The sequence below is a fragment of the Oreochromis niloticus genome, linkage group LG19 (genome assembly GCF_001858045.2).
Source record: "Oreochromis niloticus isolate F11D_XX linkage group LG19, O_niloticus_UMD_NMBU, whole genome shotgun sequence".
NCBI lineage: Eukaryota > Metazoa > Chordata > Actinopteri > Cichliformes > Cichlidae > Oreochromis > Oreochromis niloticus.
In genome coordinates, this window is record NC_031983.2 from 29,895,025 (window position 1) to 29,915,240 (window position 20,216).

The following is a 20,216-nucleotide window of genomic DNA, read 5'->3' on the forward strand; positions in this document are numbered from 1 at the left end:
CTGTTTTAAAACTCCCGTTTGAAGAGTTTTTGTCGTGGTTTGACAAGGCTCATCATTTTCAAGCATCCAGGCAGGACACAGAAATAAGCACAAAACCCAGAATATGAAGTCTTTATTCATTAGACACCTGAACAGAAACATGTGGAAGAATCAAAGCATCTACTGATGATTGCCTTCAAACATTCACTGATAATTTCCTCCTGACTGATCTCTGCTGGGTCAGCAGCCTGTCTCAGGGCATCATCTCCATGTTGACCCTTGACAGCGTGAGGTCGTAGTAGATGCTGAGTCTCTTGATGTCTCTCAGGTTGGTGATACGATGCTTGAAGTCCAGCATGTGAGAGTTGTTGACGGCCACCTTGAACTCCGTGTTGGTGCACAGGATCTTGATCTGGAAGAGAAACGTGACAGACTGTCGTTGGCGTCATCTCCACCTCACAGAAGTCAAACGGAGGATTTTTTTGAAGCTGTCTGACCTCAAAATTCTGCCCCGGCACAAACGGGAAGTGCTGCAGCTCCCTCTCCTCTTTGCCCCACTTTTCACCGATGCAGCTGTTTCTGACGATCAGCTTCTTGCCGCCCTCGTTGAAGCGAGGGTTGAAGTGGAAGGCGATGTCACGAGCTGTGGCCAGGTCCACTGTGATCCTGATAAATGACAGAGACCTCAGTGAATTACTGACTCTATTAGAGCTTCTCCTCCATCAGAATCTGATTATCTGGATCAGTCGTTTCTCTTTTTGGCCGATGTTAAATGTGGTGTTAACGCGACATAAGTCTGATTTTGCTTCACTGAAACGAGTGAACAAATGCAAACAAATGAAAATGTAGCTGATGTCTGACCTCACTCATCCTTGTTCAGGTGAATGAGACACCAGCTGTAATTCAGGACCTGGATCAGAAAACTTGTCCTCGCATATCTCGTTGTTTTTTTAATCATGTGTTCACAGCAAACATGAAGGTTTTGTGTGATTTCACCTAAAGTTTGTCCAATAAGGTGACATGAGTGTGAGGGCGAGTGTTTGTGGGTTTCTACGGGATAACAGCTCACTGTCCTCTCCTACTGCCCGGCTTTCATTACTGTTACTCATCTGCTGTCTCTGGACTGGATTTAACCACTCTCAGTTTATTGCTCTGTGCTTCCTGTTTACTTGGCTCTACACCCGCCCGTTCGCTTCTTTAGTCTGACCTCTGCTCTCTCGTCACTACGTGACGTCACAGCATTCGTACTGACTTGTCAGCGTTGGGTTTGATAGTTCCAGCGATGGTGATCAGCAGCTTGTCGTACACTCCTTGAGGCAGAGGCAGATTGAAGGGAACCGTCTGTCAAGAAGAAAACAGCTGTTTACTACATCTGTCCTTCTGTCTTTCCTCTGTTTCCGTCTCTGTTTGGCTCACCAGATTCTGCTGGGGTGCAACAGGAGGAGTGGGTCCAGGTCCAGGTGAAGGGCCTGGACCTGGACCCCAAGGTCCGCTGGGTTGGCTGGGGCCTTGGGGCCAGGTAGGGTTAGCAGGCTGACCTCCAGGCCAGGCTGGACCAGTGGAACCTCCGGGCCAGGTGGGCTGGTTGGGCTGACCTGAGGTTTCAGTGGAGGTAAAAGTCATTTCCACAAACATTCACCTGTTTATTTAACCTAGAAACTTCCACCTGGGCACCGCAGTCCAAGCATAAACCCAGATGGAAGCTGCGAACGGCAATGGCAAAATAACTGTAGGAGACTTTGTTTGACAGATGACATCCCACCCTAACCTTAGACAGGTAGAAGGTGACCTGATGGATGTAAAGAGGTGAGCCTGCTTTATTAATGAGGCCTCGTGAAGACTGAAGTCCCTTCAGAGACGTGACTATCAGAGGTCAACAAAAGTCTAATTTCTCTACAGCGGAGGGTTGGGCTTGTGTTTGGGTTGACCAAGTCAAGTCAGGTGACTTCATTGTCATTTCAACCATGTGCACAGTGAAAGGAGACAGACCATGGTGCTACACATGACAGACAATCAACACAGGACTACATCAAGTGCAATGTGCACAGACTGCAGACACGGTGATCTGGAACATTTGGATGCATGAAGACTATAAAACCGTCACTTTTCATTTATTTTGTGCTTTAATGAAAACTCTCACTGTCAGAAGATTTTGAAAGACTCAAACTCTTACCCGGCCACACGGGTGCATTGGGCTGTCCGGGCCAGAGACCTCCTCCTGCTGCTGACTGGGTGGTGCCACCATCAAGAGCGTCTGAGAGCTGCAGAGACCCAGAAGCAAAGAAACCCTGAGCTCGACGGTTTCTGACTGAGCAAAGTCTCTGCAGCCGCGATCAGAGCTGTCTGAAACACGCAGGGCTAAGGTGCTTCCTTCATTGCCTCCTTTAGCAGAGGGGACATTGGAGTTCCTCCATGAGAGGAAAGGAGGTCATTCCATCCCATAATTCTTAGCAGTGCACTGTCAGACAAGGACTGAGGTCATGAAGGTGTAATTAATGAGATGTTTTTCATTTCATGCCGTTATTGTTTTACCTGTTTTTGTGAGAGTGAAAATCATTTTAGTTTGAAAGACTTTTAGTCTAAATGTCCACACAGAGTCAGGATTTGCACTCTTCAGCCTTCTTCTTCATCACTTCTGCAGCTTCTGAGCCAAATCCTGCCTCACAGGTCTGAGCCAAACGGCTGACCACAGATTCTGGATGGGATTAAGATCTGAGGAGTCTGTCCCTGCCAACAGTCTCCTCCCAGTGCTTTCAACGGTAAAGACCCTAAAATAGTAGGAAGTAACTTCAACAACCTTCAGCCCACTATGAGCAGGTGGTAGGTGACACCAGGAAGGAAAAACTGCATTTTAACAGGAAGAAGCCTGTGCTGGAAAATGCTGGACTGTTGTCAAACTGCTCTGGGATCACTGGGAGAAGAAGTCGAGGATAAATTCCACCGAGGGCTGCAGAGGTTATGAACAGGAAGAGTCAACACTTCACAATAAAAGTTTGTAAAACATATGAAACCGTTGTGACTGTTCTTCAGTCTGCCACAGAGACAGCGTGTCTGAAACACGAGCTGAGACGCTGCCAAAGCTTTGCTGCGACCCCACGTCAGCGGCCCAGCTTCACCTCACTGCAGCAGCGCCAACGACGCCAGAGGGACACGAAGTGGTCGTCTGAAGTACTGAGTGCAACTGAACGCACCACAGTTCACACTGAGGGTGTGTTCAGTGACAGACTCTTCAGGAATGTTCTGTATGAACTGGCTGTAAAGAAGGAATAATAACGCCCTGTTCTCACACACACACACACACACACACACACACACACACACACACAGACTCTCACACACACACACACAGACTCTCACACACACACACAGACTCTCTCTCACACACACACACACACACACACACACACACACACACACAGACTCTCACACACACACACACAGACTCTCTCACACACACACAGACTCTCTCACACACACAGACAGACTCTCTCACACACACAGCCAAAGACTCTCACACACACACACACACACACACACACACACACACACACACACAGACTCTCTCACACACACACACACAGACTCTCTCACACACACAGACAGACTCTCTCACACACACAGCCAAAGACTCTCACACACACACACACACACACACACACACACACACACACACACACAGACTCTCTCACACACACACAGACTCTCTCACACACACACACACACACACACACAGACTCTCTCACACACACACACACACAGACTCTCTCACACACACAGACTCTCTCACACACACACAGACTCTCTCTCACACACACAGACTCTCACACACACACAGACTCTCTCTCACACACACAGACTCTCTCTCACACACACAGACTCTCACACACACACAGACTCTCTCTCTCTCACACACACAGACTCTCTCTCACACACACACACACACACACACACACACACACACACACAAACCAGTTTGAGTTTTTTGTTTCAGGATCACGTTGAGGAAAAGTGTCCTAAGGACATCAACGGTGTCTGTTATGCAGAGCTCACGAGGTCATGTCTCATCATGTCTCTCTGATGTTCATGTGCAGCCGGCTCTTCTCATTATTATTAATGAGCATCTGAAACTGTTTGAGATAAACTGAGTTAAACTGCACTGATTTGAGATTTTTTTACAGGTTTCTAAAGGATGGATAATCAGCTGGTGCCTCGTGACCACATTAACAGGACCGTGCTGCACGTTCCACCTAATGTCACATCAGAATAACTGAAGCATCGATAAAACCTGAAAGCTGCACATCAGGAAACATCCAGGTGAAAGTTTGTGAGAGAAGATGAAAGAGAAAAAAAGAGACTCACGTCCATTCTGCTCTTCTGCAACCTGAAACACACAGACAGGAAGCAGCATTAAAACCAGAAGAAGAAGAAAATGAGGTCTGAGGGCGTGGTGGTGCGAGTCCTGACACTGAGCGCAAACAACACAACAAAAAACTGAAAGTGCTTATAGCAGGTGCACCGCCGCCTTGACATGGAAAACACAGAGAACGGGACTCTGTTCAGAGCGTCTGAGGCCCAACAGCCGGCGGAAGTTTCCCCTAAACTCAGGTTTGGGTTTTTGGGGATTCTGACCTTTAAGGCTCAGCTGCAGCTCGTTTGGAGTCCCTGAACTCGACCTTTGAACCGTGTTCGTGCCGTTTACATGGATCCCAGAAACAAACTAACAAACCTTCACATTTAAACTTGTTTACATAGCCAGCTAGGGTGTGCTTCTGAATGCTCCCTGCAGAGGGCAGCGTGAGCCGGTAAACTGGCCGCTGAGCTCAGTGAGCTGTGAAACAGACCGGCCGCATGCAGTAAATATCTGTTTACGAGCCAGCCAACACAGGCGGGTCTGTTTCCCCGCTGACTGTCGTAGAAACCTCGGCCATCAGCACAGTCAGAGAGACAAAAGAAATACGACACGATCAGAAATCAGTGAAAAGCAGCTGCTGTGTTAGTCACAAGGGGGCGCCACAGCTAGCAGAGCAGCATGTCACATGATGTTCCTGATGGACGATTTGTCTCCTGGTCTCAAACTGGGAACACCGCCACATCACCCAGTTTATGTTCTCTGAAGTTATCTGGAAGTTTTTTTAATGTTTTCTGTCTGCTGGTATCGATGTATTAGTTTACGCTGTCAATTGATAGCAAAAGGTTGCTGGTTCGATTCTAGCTGGAGACACAGATCCCTGCAGGACTCTGTCAGCAAGGTGTGAAACTGCAAAATCAGACTGTGCAGAAGTGCCCTCTGAATGTTTTCCAGATGTTCCTGTGGTTTCCTGCTGCTGGCGGGTGGAGCAACGTTCTCATGCTAAACAAACAAACATGGCGCCTGCAGCAGGAGCAGACGCCGCCCAGGATCACACGGCTGTCAGCAGACCTCTCTGCTGCTCCTGAGCTTGAGTCAAAGAGGCGTCTGTTCCTCTGCGCGCTGCTCAGTGTAAATACAGTTTGAATGAAAGCACTCGCAGTCAAAGCTCCCTGAGTAACAGACACGAAACCTCACAGATCAGCAACTTCCTCTTCTTCTGAACAACGAACCGAATCGGGCGTCTCGGCAGCTTCCTGTTTGTCTGCGTGCTTTGATTCGAGCATCAGAGGAAGAGACGCCGAACTGAGTCCGACCTGCAGGTAGAGAGCACAAGGACGAGAAGGAGACCTACCTGAGTTCACCTGAGCGCTGCCGATCACACAGACTCTGAAACAGGAGACGCGCTTTAAGTCCTGAGCCTCGCCCTGCTCCTGCATGCAGACCACACCCACACCGCACGCACACACAGCTGGGTGTGTTTTTATTTTGAACCCTGCTTTTGTTTGCTGACAGCCGGATTTAGCACACTTTACTGATGATGGTCTTTGCAGGTTTGATTGGTCTGTTTTTATGTTACCAGGAAACCTGAAGAGCCAATCAGACCGCACCCTCACTACACAGAGCACGATTGTTTTAGACAATATTCACTTGTTACAGCAGCACAAAGGGGAAGTTAGAGATGTGTTACAAAAGAATAAAAACAGAAAAAACAAATAAGAAGAAACTGCAGCGTGTCACCATGGTTACTGCACACGCAGAAACATTCCCCTTTAGTATGTGGTGGCTACAAGATTCCCTCGCTCTTTCCCAGGATCAGGTCTGCTTCCCAACCCTGATTCCTGGAAGTTCCCGCCTCGTGTCATGGCTGATTGTTTTTTTCCACTTGGTGGACCAGCGAGTTGAATATGATACAGATTACAGCAGGCTGTTGGAATACTCAGATTACTTTTTTGTTGTAATTAGTGATTTAAGTTTGGGATTGAAGTAAACGGGTGTTTAATCATTTCTGTGATCTGTCTCTGTTGACCCTGCTGTGGAGGGTACGACCCACAGAGGATGACAGTTGTGCTGAGAGGGTTCACGTGTGAAAGAAACACTCGGTTTGACGGCACAGTGCCGGTGGGATGACGAGCTGGTCACTCTGTGACTCAGCAGCAGTGATCGGTCTGTGCCATCACTGTGGACGAGCTTTGGTCATTGAGGTTTGCAGCATTCGTTCATGCACAGCTCTCTGAGCTCTGCAGCAGCTCCGTTCTTTCCTTTTTCAGCCGTTCTGTTGGATCTTTGTCCTGTTGATGACCCAGTTTGGTCCCAGCTTTATCTGTGGGACAGCCGGCCTCACACTGACTCTGGGAGAGTTTGGAGTTCATCATCCCTCCTGCACCGTGCTCACAGCTCTTGTCAGGTGTTTGGTTAGAATAGAGCAGCCCTTTATTGTTATTGTACAAAGTAATTATGGGAGCTCCGTGCCAGGTGTGCAGGAATAAACAACAGACAGGAGAAACTGCACATTTCCTCCAAACGTGCTGCTGTGCATGAAGAACATCTGCTCCTTGGTCTCGTCTGACAGAGCACATTGTTCCAGGAGGCTCTTTGTCCTGGTGCTTTACAAACCGGCCGTACTTGTTCCACCTATTTCTGACTGTACTGCTATGACCTTTGACCCTGTAGAGAGTGAGACGGAGCTCTTGGTTCTGACCTTGGGGTGAATTTTCCAGGATGTCCACTCTGTGGAAGACTGGCTCATTGGTTTAACACAGCCGAACGCTCCAGACCTGCAAACTGGAAAAATGTCTGCTTTCATCGAGGCGCTCACACTGACGATGATCAGTCAGTAAATGCACCTGGCCGCACCTTACACTCCTGTTGAAGCGGTGAGGATCAAAGCCGTCCTTCTGTTAATCTTCTTCATCCTCACCTCAAACACGTCTTCTTTTTCATTGTAATGTTAAAGTTCCCCCTCATACCAGGGACATGGGTCTCACCACACCTGACACTGAGCACAGAGCAGGTGTGGTGGAGTGACTGCATGTCTGAAGCAATCACAGGTAATCCTCCACCAGCACCACAAACACGTTGTTGAACACCTGCAGGGACGCTCCCGCCGCGCCATCCTTTACATTTGAACTGCAAAGTGCACTCTTTAATTTTTTTTTTTTTTTTTTTTACCAGGGGTGTGTTCAAAATGAACCAATCAGATCCACAGGGGTGTTAAATAGTTGTCAGTGCACACCTGCAGTCAGGTGAAGTGTGATTAAAGTCAGGTAAAATTTAATCACACAGCACAGAATCTGCGTCCTTGTGTCCACTTCCTGGTGAAGCAATATCACCAGGAAGTGACCTGCTTACTGCCGACCGATTACTGCTGCACCGTCTGAGTCACAGCGTGCGCCACATCCACCCATCTCCACCGCACTAACCACCTGTGGGGCTCTAACACTGTGGGGAAGGGCCCTCTGGTGGCACACAGAGTCACTGCAGGAGGTCGGACACGAGCAGGGAAAAAGAAAGTTGAGTGAACCTGGTCCCTGATCTTTGTCTCACTGACCGTCCTTCACATCCTTCTCCTATTGTTCATGTCGGACTGATGGATTATTTTGGTCTCATAAATTTTTTTAATGATCCCTAATCTACAAACACAAAGCATATAGTTAGGGCTGGATCAGGTGACCCTGAATCCTCCCTTAGTTATGCTGCAATAGGTGTAGGCTGCTGGGGGATTCCCATGATGCACTCGGTGTTTCTTCTTCACTCACTATGTGTTAACAGACCTCTCTGCATCGAATCATATCTGTTATTAATCTCTGTCTCTCTTCCACAGCATGTCTTTATCCTGTCTTCCTTCTCTCACCCCAACCGGTTGCAGCAGATGGCCCCGCCCCTCCCTGAGCCTGGTTCTGCCGGAGGTTTCTTCCTGTTAAAAGGGAGTTTTTCCTTCCCACTGTCGCCAAAGTGCTGCTCATAGGGGGTCATATGATTGTTGGCTTTTCTCAGTATTATTGTTGGATCTTTACAATATAAAAGGTTGTTTTTTAGTTAATGATATTTAACGATGATGTTAGAGTTCAAGATAGAGAGAAAGAGAGAGAACGAGGACACATCTGTGACAAGTTCAATGGATTTATTCACTGTGTGTGTGTGTGTGTGTGTGTGTTTGTGTGAAAGATGAGGCGGCAGAGAGATGTCACAGCAGCTGACCGACAGCAGGGGGAGCTGTGGATCTGCAGATTCATAACACCACACTTCCCATCCTGGTTTTTCATAATAAAACCACAAACTGAAGCTCTGGTTTATTTTCAAGGTTAAAACAGAGGATTTCCATCAGACTTCACCCTTTAACACCCACTTCATCCCTGTGGTTTTCTCTAAAGAGCTTCAGTGATGTTAAATCATCTCACTGGTTATGATAAACGGAACATGTGATCAAGTGGAAAAACTTTCATTAAAGACAAGAACAGTTCACAGCAACACAGAACTATAACTGGAGCCACTCACAGAGGGACACGAGGGAAATGAAACACAATAAACACACAAGTATGACGGGAATAATCAGAAATCAGCTCAGCCTGACGGTGAGTTCATGTTTGCTGCTCCGTTTTTTTAAAAGTAAATGTGGACGTGCGTGCGTGCGTGCGTGTGTGTGTGCGTGTGTGTGTGTGCTGCCTGCAGACTGGGATAATCCCATCCGAGCTGCTGACCTCGACACGAAACCAGTTCAGCAGGAGAGCAGAGACCCAAACAGACAACGACTGTGTGTGTGTGTGTGTGTGTGTGTGTGTGAGGATTTAGGTTACAGACTGTTTATGATGATGATGATGCTCGTCTTCTCTTCACACTCACATAATAAACGGTATTTAAGCCCCTCCCCCCGTAGTTTGATTATTTTTGTATTTCATCCTTAAAGAATATCGAGGTTGCCATGACAATAAAGTTTATTATTGTTTATTATTACGTCATCTGCAAACTAAGTGTTAGCTGTCAAACAGCAGCGATGAAGGACTGACCTCTTATTCCTGTTTCTCATTTTCTTATCAATATAAAGTTAGCCGTAGCTAACGCTAACAGCTTGTTCATCCTTACGCAGAGTTAGGTCATTAATCTGAGCGCAGTCAGAAATGTAAAATTGCCTTTAAGCCAAAACTCTGTTTTTATTAAATCATAATAATTTCTGAAAAAGAAAAGACCTGAAAAACCTGTGGTAGTGTGAAACGGGTCAGTGCGGAGAGAGCGGAGGTGTACCTGCACACACACCTGCGGTTTGTGGCTCCGCGAGCTGCTCAGACACGCAGAAACCTGCAGCGATGAGCCGCAGATAAGCCTCCTCACAGCGAGGCCCCGGGGCCCAGACCTGCAGCTTCCAGCTCAGCTTCATCAATCACTCCGGTAATTGACAGGAAGTGGCTGTTAATGAGTCGGTGTCTCACCTGTGAACGTCCGACAGTTTTTCACCGTGGAATGAAAGAACGGTGAGATGTACTGATGATGAGTCAGAGCGACCTCACAGGGCCTGAAAAACAACATCAAAATCAGCTGTGCAGGAAAATATTCAGTGTGAAGAATAATGTGGAGTAAACGAGGATCCTGCCCCCGCCCTGCTGGAGGTGGTGGATGTGTTAAATACCGCAGGCCCAAAGAGCTGAACGCAGATCTGATCTGAAGCCTGCAGCCGTCAGCGCTCAGAGGAGGATGTGATCTTCATCACAGTCGTTATGCTTACTGCGAGGAAACCAGACTGAAGAACAAAAACACAGAAATCTTCAGAAAATCTTCAGATTTTATTCACAATAAAGCAGAAAAAAGTTTTCCAATCAATTATTTTTCATGTTGACATCAAACACACATCAGCTGCTGAACACGGAATAATCTGCGTTTCCGGTCTTTCGGTTACGACGTGATTTCCCGCTGAAGCCTAAAAGTCTGTTCACATCAGGCCGCTGCGCTCTGCTTCCTGCTTCCCAAACATGTATCTCTCTGTACGTTATGTCCTGGACGAAACTTTGTGATGTATGATGTTTAAATGTTTAATAAGTATCTTTCATTCATAAATAACAAACACTGTTTGCCCCCGAGGTCCGGACAGCTGTTGAAGAGGCTCTAGAGGTCCCCATACATGCATGTAAACCAGTTCACCGAACTGGGACACAGAATGATTTCCTTCGCCTTGTGTTTGAACTCAGCGCCTCGTTTCTATTAGTCATGTGCAGAGATGGGCAGTAACGAGTTACTGTAATCCGATTACTTTTTTCAAGTAACAAGTAAGGATTACTATTGCAAAAAAAGTAATTAGATTACTGTTACTTTCCCATAAGCACGCTGCGTTACTAAACCGTGATTTTGTTTGTCAGAGAGTCTCATGAGTGACGTCCGTGGTAACAGACGTGTGCAGATCAACAATGGCTAATATGGAGTGCAGGAGAGAGTACGACCATGCAGCATTTAAAGTGTGGAAGTAATCACATTACTTTGAGTTTGATTCTGTAAAAAGTGACACAAACATTAGCGTCCGCTGTACACTCTGCGTGGGAAGAAAACTTCTTTCTACAGCGAAAAGTTAAACTTCAAATCTGAGCGAGCAGCGAGCACGTCGCCACGGGAACGTGACATTCACAGAGAAACCCCCAGATCCTCCCACTGACATGACCGCTGTGGGCAAACCTCCACCTGCCCCACTCCTGCTAAACAGCTGGCAATAGATTTAAGAGCTGCTGAATCTTTTCTGCTGTATTTTACTTGCATCTATTTGAAAGAGTGTAAACATAAAACATGATTTTATTTTATAGAATAGAATAGAATTAGAATAGAATTCAACTTTATTGTCATTGCACATGTCACAGGTACAGGGCAACAAAATGCAGTTTGCATCCATCCAGAAAGTGCTTTAGTCGTGATATAGATATATTACAATATAAATTAGCAATAATAGAGATGTGTAAGTATATTACAGAAATGGGTCTATTATGGTATGTTATAATGTACACAGTGTGAAGTATGTTATGAATATTCTATAACTATAAGTATGTACAGGCTGTAGTGAGTACAAGCTATGTACAGGCTATGAACAGGATATAAATATGAAATAAAACCTATACAGAAATCTGAGATATACAGTTATACAGAATGTGAACTATGTAAGTTATAAACAGTTGTGGGATTAAAAATTATCGTATGTACAGAATGATTATCTACACAGAACTATACAGTAGTGGTAAAGTGCTAGTGGTTGTGGGTGTGTGTATGTTCAGTCCATGTGTTAACGTGGGTCAGATGTCAGGAGGCAGAGTTCAGGAGTCTGACAGCTGTGGGGAAGAAGCTGTTCCGGTACCTGGTGGTCTTAGTCCGGAGGCTCCTGTAGCGCCTCCCAGAGGGCAGGAGGGTGAAGAGTCTATGTGATGGGTGACTGGGGTCTCTGATGATTTTCCCAGCCCTTTTCAGACACCGCTTCCTGTAGATGTCTTTTATGGCAGGAAGTGGTGCTCCGGCGATGCGCTGGGCAGTTTTCACGACCCTCTGCAACGCCTTCCGGTCCGAGGCAGAGCAGTTCCCGTACCAGACTGTTATACAGTTGGTCAGGATGCTCTCGATGGTGCAGCGGTAGAAGTTCACCAGGATGTCTGAGGACAGGTGGTTCTTCCTCAGAGTCCTCAAGAAGAAGAGGCGCTGGTGAGTCTTCTTGACCAGCTTGGAGCAGTTGGTCGTCCAGATGATATGCTGGAATATGCAGAACATAGGTTTAAATGTTTAATGTTTAATGTTAAATGTTTAAATGTTTAAATGTTTAAATGTTTAAATGTTAAACACATTTCTTCAAGTCAAAGACTGTTGCATATAATTTAATTTTTGCCTGATGCATGAAGTTAAAAGATTAAATCGAATAAAACAATTTTTAAAAGAGGCTTTTCCATTTGATTACATTTTATATGATGGATTATGCAGAAAAATAGAATTGGGCTGAAAGGTCTATGGCGGTATTACGTATTCAGGTTGTGTATCATGTTTGTAGAAAATAACTAAGTAATAAAGTAACTAATTACTTGAAAATAAGTAATCAGTAAAGTAACAGAATTACATGAGGAGTAGACTTCCTGTCTGAGTAATAAGCACGCCTCGTCGACCCCTCAGGTGACAACAGGTTTAATTAAACGCTCTGTGGTCAGACTGTGTGTGTGTTTTAATCCGCATTTATTTAACACTACAGACCCTCATACACATTTAATTATGCCTGCAGGGACTCAGCACACACACACACACACACACACACACACACACACACACACACACACACACACACACACACTCGGAGTTATTGGGCTTTAAATCTCTTGAATATTAATTTTTCAGTTCACTGAGTTTTAGTTTTATTAAACTTGTTTAGTTAAAAATATAAAACCTGCTCACGCGTCTCTTTGGGGGAAGAGGCCTGAGTCTTCATCATTTCATGTTCATCCTTAAGCCTTCATATTAAATTTTAATGATCTGCAATATGGGGATATTATCTGTGTGTGCGTGTGTGTGTGGGGGGGGGGGATGTGTGTGTGTGTGGGGGGGGGGGGGGGGGTTGGGCATGAGGATAAACCTGCTCCGCGGGCTCGTCTCTGCCTGCAGGACCATTAAATCACATCGGATGGAGCCCGGGGCCACCATCTCCTTGTGGCTCCTCCCCCTCTGCCACATCATATAGACCCTCTGAGCTACAACAGCTGACCTCATCGTGTTTGTGTGTAAATCTCACTGAGGTGTCAATGCAGTGACGGGGAGGGGGGGGATAAAACACCGAGAGAAGGGCGCCGTAAATCAGGGGGAGATGTAATGAAGCTAATGGAACAGAGCAGGAACTTCATCTGAGCGGTGAAGAGCATCCACGAACCAGCGACGTCTCCACCCAGGACTGAAACTGCTGCTTGAGCCAGCACAGCCCACACCCACCTGCCCCGAGGCACAGGAGGTGTGAGCACACGGTTAAAGAAGTTCTCCTTCCACACCTGGCAGGTTGAGTTGAAGCTGAGGGTTAAAGGCTTCCCTGATCACAGTGGGTGGACTGCTCCTCCTCTTATTTTGAAGGTTTGGAGCTGGCAGCGTGTAAACCACAGAGGTGTCACTGCAGCTCGGTGAGGACGGGGAGAGGACCAGAGTCCCAATAAACACCAGCTCTCACATGGACCTGCTGCTGCCACCTGAGCGACGCCACCATCAGCTGTGAGAGACGCCCTTTATTCTTACAGTCATCACTGGGTTCATTTAAAGTGATGTCACTCACAGGCCAGGTGCACACAGCCACCTGATCAGGTGTAAAGACTGACCACATGTCTCAGGGTGACAGTGGACCTGCTGTCCTCCAGCCAATCAGAGCGTGACGTCTCGGGCTCCCTTCATTAAAGGGCGTGATGACTCTGAGGCGTGCTCTGCATTTTTAATCTTCTTTAACTCTGACTTCAGTTTGAATTTCAGGGTTTTTACTGAAATCAAATAAACATTATGTAATATCTTGGAGATTAAATGACCTGATCAGAATCAGTAGATCGCCCAGTCCAGGTCCGTCACATGACTTCCTGTGTGACTCCAGCCTCATTTATTACCTGTTGTATTGATTAGTTTGTGAGGCAGTAGCCGACCTGCTTCCTATGTCCATCCTCATCTGTTCTGCTTGGTGTGAACGTTAACGTGTGATTGGCCGATTCCTCCCGCAGGGATTGGTTCACCTCCTCGGTGGGAGGGTTAAAGCGTCCTCCTCTGGTTGCGTAATGAGGCTGAGGGATCAGCTGAGACTCTCTGAGCTTAGATCCTCCCTAATTCGGACTCTCGATATCTCACACTGACACATCAGAGACGCAGATCTGAGCCGAAGCCTCCCGAGGCCCAGGCTCCGCCCACACAACCTGCATTTCATTAATATTCATGAGACCAAAGCACCACCTGGGACCACGCCTGGCAGGCATCCTTCCTGCTCCGCCCATACACTATGCTCTTCATCATCATCATCATCATCATCATCATCCTCACTCTGCTGAGGTGACGTCACTCAGTACATCAATGAGTCACACAGCAGCTGACCTCTGTCCTTCATCCTCCTATTCCTCCTCACTGTGGATGAAGACATCATGTCTGAGCCTGACTCACTGACCCTTAGTGACCTCTGACCTCTGACAGTCCTGCTCCTCCTCTGGGACTCCCTAAAGAAGAAGACAGATACAACATGTGAGCCCAGCTGAGCGGCGCTCGGAGCTGTGAATAAATCACCGCGTGCAGGTTCATCAGCAAGAGCGCGAGGCTCCAGACGGCTGCATCTACTTTCTCTGCTGGTTTAGGCACTGATAACAGACTCGGTGGTGTTTGCTACAGGGTGGTGTTGGTGGTCTTTGGGTGAAATCAGCCTCTTTTCATCAGGAACCCTGCACGCTGAGTTGGAGGGAAGCCCGGTGCTGTTGCCACAACAGCGAAGCTCTGCAGCATCCCTTCAACCCAGTGCCGATTAATGACGCAATGAACTGACGGGCTCATCAGCATGTTAAAGGTGTGTTATCAGCCGAGGTCGTCACACACACTCACACACACACACACACACACACACTGTACTGACGGGGACTACAGAGAGAGCCTGGTTCTGCTGGAGGTTTCTTGCTGTAAAAGGGTTTTTGCTTCCCTCTGTCGCTGTCACTTGTAGGGTCCACCTTATGATGTAAAGTGCCTTGATGCAACTGTTGTTGTGATTTGATGCTGTATAATAAAAATTGAATTGAAGCTCTGCAGCTGCAGGTCATTATGAAACCTTCTTAAGATGGAATTTCTCTTCTGTTGCTCCTCCTTAAACATGCCCAGCATCCAGAATAGATGACCTGGTTTGTGAAACAGGGGCAGAGGAAGTATCCAGCCTCCGAGTCTGAGCCGTCAGGCTGATCTGGGGTCAGTTTTCTTCTCTCTCTTCCTGTTTCTTTGTGTCGCCTGCTGCAGATTAAAAACATTCCTATTGGCTCTCTCTGCTGCCTGTCAGCCAATCAGATAATTAACCTCGATCCTTCATTTTCTCCTTTTTCCTCCATCAGTGGATGAGTTCATTCTTTCTGTCTCACACACACACACACACACACACACACACACGCTCTCACCTCTCGCCTGGACTGTCACTCATCCCTGCTGTGCAGATGGTTTCCATGGAAACGGGAGGAAACTCTAGTCCAGGTCTGTGATGATGAGCTTTAAAGCCTCACTGCAGCCCAACAAATACAGAAACCATAAAGAAAATCTTTTATTTTGGAAAAAGTTTTGAACTATTTATTTATTTGGTGATTATTATTATTAAATAAATTCTTATTACCAAAAATGACTTTATTTTGAAAGTATGCTGTTGCTTCATGCTTTTTTTAAGTTTTATTTTTCAGTGTAAAAGTGTTTGTGTGCTTTTAAACTTTAAATATCACTTTATTTTGCAATGTTGTGCTTTTATTTGGGAAACAAAGAAAATCAAATCTAAAGATAAACATGTGAAACTCTGATGTCGGCGTACTCGCAATGTAAAGTGACTCATTAACTGTCATCGGGTCGTTTGGGTGTGATCACTTATTAATAGTTAATCAATAATCCGAAAGGACACCGCAGTGCTGCTGCTCACCCCTCTGTGACCTTTGACCCCGTGGCTGTGAAGCAGCTGATTTCATTTATTGATGGTTTGACTCTGAACGGCTGCAGAGCGGCCAGAGGCGAGTCAGCAGACTTCCTGTGATGTCAGCAGATCTGAGGTCAGATTAATGCGACATTTGACCTTTCACCCTGGATTTAGGGCAGAGGTACACAGTAGTTCAAGTCGGATCCATGCAAACAACCCGAACATAAGCTGTTCAAACCGCTGCCTTCAGGAGGCGCTACAGAGCGCCGTTTACTAAGAGTGACAAAGTGGTTCGGCATGAACTCATTGACCACTTGTCCTTTGGCCATATTGATAATTTACTCCTCGTTATTTTACAGTTGACCGTAATGGTTTGATTTAGACGTTGCTGGTGTAACGTTGGTTAACACACTATCCCGGGTTTGTTTGTGGCAGCAGTCGTTACATCCATGCATATGTTTTTAAAGCAAACACTACTAACCATCAGGTCAGTTGAATTTTCTTCTGTTCACAGGCAAAAGGCTGCTAAATGATGTTTCTTCATGTTGCTTTGGTTATACTTACCATGTCAGTCCATTTATTCAGGTCCTATATTTAAACAGGTGTGTGGGAGGGGCCGCCCCAGTACTTCCTGTTTATATAGGGTCATGAGGTCATTGATAACATCACTGGGTGCAACCAAATGAAGGGTTTTTCATTTTGTATAGTGTTGTTTATTTATTTTTTTAAAGTGGCCTTTTGAGTTGTATTGTATGCAGTGTTTTACTTTTCAAAACATTTAGCTGAGTAAATGAGTTTCATGCAAAATCTTACTTCTGTGCTTTGGTCTGACCTGTTTGTTTCAATGGTAGAGACTAACGAGGCTCAGGTGTGTGTAAAGTCCTGTATAAAGCAAGTGGGACCAGGTTGGTTGTTTTATGGTCGAATGGAGATGCCAGAAATAAAAAGAAACTTGACTAGTATGCTGATGCTGTCCACTTATCACCTTCCTTGCTGCTTACGTTACGCCACCTCACAGGAGACAGTTTCTTCCCTCAGGCTGTCGCTCGGTGATATCAGCCAGGTCACATTTACGTTCACGCAGTACACGACTGCTCAGTTACAGCTTCGTAACACTTGGTGCAACTTGTTTTTTCTTACTTGTAATCTCGCTCTCTGTCTGTATCTACCTTTGGAACGTATGCACAACTGTAACTGATCTCAGGTCAGCCGGCAGAGTGTCCCAAGGAACAGGTCCACCTTCAGCGCTGAGATCTGATCCCAGAACAGTTCAAAGATCTGCAGCTGATGGTCTGAGAGGTGAGATGTGCTGAACCACTCAGAGCTTTCTGAACTAACAGAAGGATTTAAAGGTAACTCTATGGTGCATTGGGACCCTTCAACACCGGGGTAGTGTGGTCACATGTCTGTGGTCACATGTCATGCACCTGTGAGGTCGACCGGCTGATGAGTCTGAGAGTCCTGCAGCATTACAGTAATCTGAGCTGTGTCTCCGAGGCAGTGTGACGTGAGAATATTGTAACCACAGACATTTTGAAGCGATAGAAAGCAGTTCTGGCAACATCACCGATGTGACCATCAAAACTCACATCATGGTCGTGTCCAAATTCATGGGCTGCATCCTCCTGAGGTCGCATTTGTAGACCAACTACGTCACAGCGACACACCGAAGGCTGTCCAAATTCGTAGACCCCCCCTAATGCAGCCGACATTAGCAGTGGGCCTGCAGTCAGTGAGGAGCTGTGTCACAGTCTGAGGGGGCGGGGCCAGACCTGCTGCTCTCCGTGCGCGTTCAGTCAAATCAGCTTCACCTTTACTCTGAATTTGAATGAAAGCAAAGCAGAACTTAAAATACCAGCATGACACACACACACACATATACACAGCAGGACAGTGCTGTTATTCATCCACTCACCTGTGGGTGACAGATGGACATTTACTCGAGTATTTTACTGCAGTTTTGTTGTACCTGTACTTTGATTTCTTTCTTATTCTGCACTTTTGAAACACATGAAGCTGTGCTGCCGTGTAAGAGTCACAATCATCCAATAACATCACAGATCTGCTCCAGCTGTAAACATCTGTCCATACTGAAACAGGACCTCCTGTGAGTCCACGGTCTGATTTGTCTCTGTGTACTTTGTGAAGCTCGTATTAACCAACCTGGATACCTGTGATCCGTCTGTACGAGCCTCGGGTCTCTGCCCTGGATTCCTTCCTGCTCAGATGTCGTGGTTCCTGTGGAAGCCCTGCTGTGGATGCAGGCCCCACTCACAGGTCGTGAACTTGAACGTGGCGATCTCCTCACTCGGCAGCCATGGGGGTAAAGCCTCTGAGCTCTTATTTTGAAGGTAAATGTCTGATGTGACCTGCGGATGAAACTTTGCAGCGCGTGTCTGAAGGTTGAACCTTCGCTGCTCAGGCTGCACCTCTGAACTCTTTGAGGACGCATCTCTCTATCAGACACATGTTCCTTGTCTCCATGGTGACAGTGATGCTGTCACCATGGAGAGTCATGTGTTCGTTTGTTGAGCTGAAATATAAAGTGTGTGATGTCATCGTCTGGACTCTGACTTCATCTCAGGCCACAAGCACTGGAAAACATGGAAAACATGGAAAACATCAGTCAGGCCCAAACTAAATGCCCCCAAACCCCGGACTGAAGCTCTGTGCCCCCCACAAGTTAGCAAACTCAAATACATCCTCTCTCTCTCACTCACTCACACGCGCACGCACACACACACACACACACGCACACACACACACACACACACACACACACACACACACACAGCTGCTGAGAAGGCCAGGAGGGATTTTCTGTATCTGATGGTGTTGAGGGAGGCGAGCAAATGGCTGGAGAGGGGGTGTGTTTCTGTGTGTGTGTGTGTGTGTGTGTGTTTCTGTGTGTATGTGTGTAGGCAGATTGCATGTTTCTCTCTCTGTATGTATGTGTGTGTGTTTCAGTGTTTCCTGTGAGCAACACTGCAATGATTTATTCCTCTGTTCCCTCTGAGCCGACAGCCTGATCCACATCCAGTGTGTGTGAGTGTGTGTGTCTGTGTGTGTGTCTGTGTGTGTCGTCTCGCAGCCAAACCTGCGACTCAGATGGAAAAACAGGAAAAAAAGTGAGCTGATGCGTTCAGGCTCCTCTGGAAAGGAGCCTGAACGCTTCTTCGTGCTGTCAGTGAAGCTGCGGTGCAGACTGATCTGTGATAGGTTCATCCCGGGGACACTGTTTTCAGCATCAGTGCTTCCTGATTGTTCCCCTGGGACACTTCTCCAGAGTCCAGAGGGAACATGGACAGATTAGCTCGAGTAATTTCACACTAAAGAGACGAAATCCGCTCGCCTGCGGAAGCATCAGAGGGAAAGAGCGAGCGCTTCTGCTGCACCTTTGAAAAGACGCCCAAACGTTTCATTTTACCTTCTCACAGCTGTTTCCTGCAGTTTAAACATGATTAGTTGTGTTTTTGTAGATTTGACTTGTGTGAACAGTTTAACGTAACGTGAACTACAGCCGCCTACGTCCCCGTCCGGCCGTTATTCAATGAGGCCACGCCCCTAAAAATTCAAACTTCAAGCCTTAATGTGAATTCTAAAACCATCGTGGGCCCGTACAGCTGTGACGCCATCTGCAGTTTGTGTTTCAGGCTGCAAACATGTTTATTTTAACATGGGAGCCCATGAACGCCCAGAAGACAGTGGAGATTATTGTGGACTTCAGGAAGCACACAGCCCCACTCCCCCCCATCATCCTGACTGACACCCCCATCACCTTTGTGGACTCATTCCGCTTCCTGGGTACCACCATCACCCAGGACCTGAAGTGGGAGCCCACCATCACCTCCGTCATAAAGAAAGCCCAGCAGAGGATGTACTTCCTGAGGCAGCTGAAGAAATTCAACCTGCCAACACGGACGATGATGCAGTTCTACAGCAATCATCGAGTCCATCCTCACCTCCTCCATCACCGTGTGGTACGCTGGAGCCACTATCAAGGACAAGCAGAGACTGCAGCGTGTTGTGCGCTCTGCTGAGAAGGTGATTGGCTGCGGTCTCCCATCTCTGCAGGACCTGTACACCTCCAGGACACTGGGGCGTGCAGCTCGGATCACAGCTGACCCTTCTCACCCTGGACACAGTCTGTTTGACCTGCTCCCCTCAGGCAGGAGGCTCCGGTCCATTCGCACCAGAACCTCTCGCCATAAGAACAGTTTCTTCCCCTCTGCTGTTGGACTCATGAACAATAACCACATGACTGTTCCCACCACTAACACGTGACCCTAC

General features: G+C 46.9%; 1 protein-coding gene across 1 annotated transcript; it reads right to left on the reverse strand.

Annotated features, from left to right (window-relative positions):
* Nucleotides 1-95: 95 nt before the first annotated feature.
* Nucleotides 96-5,847, reverse strand: lgals3b (lectin, galactoside binding soluble 3b). The gene is made up of 7 exons (XM_005461914.3): nt 5,682-5,847; nt 4,339-4,360; nt 2,153-2,240; nt 1,396-1,574; nt 1,232-1,320; nt 477-645; nt 96-391 (listed from the first exon to the last, which is right to left on the reverse strand). Exons 2-7 carry the CDS (start codon nt 4,342-4,344, stop codon nt 233-235), a joined length of 690 nt encoding a protein of 229 aa, XP_005461971.1. The 5' UTR covers nt 4,345-4,360; nt 5,682-5,847; the 3' UTR covers nt 96-232.
* Between the last annotated feature and the right edge of the window lie 14,369 nt (nt 5,848-20,216).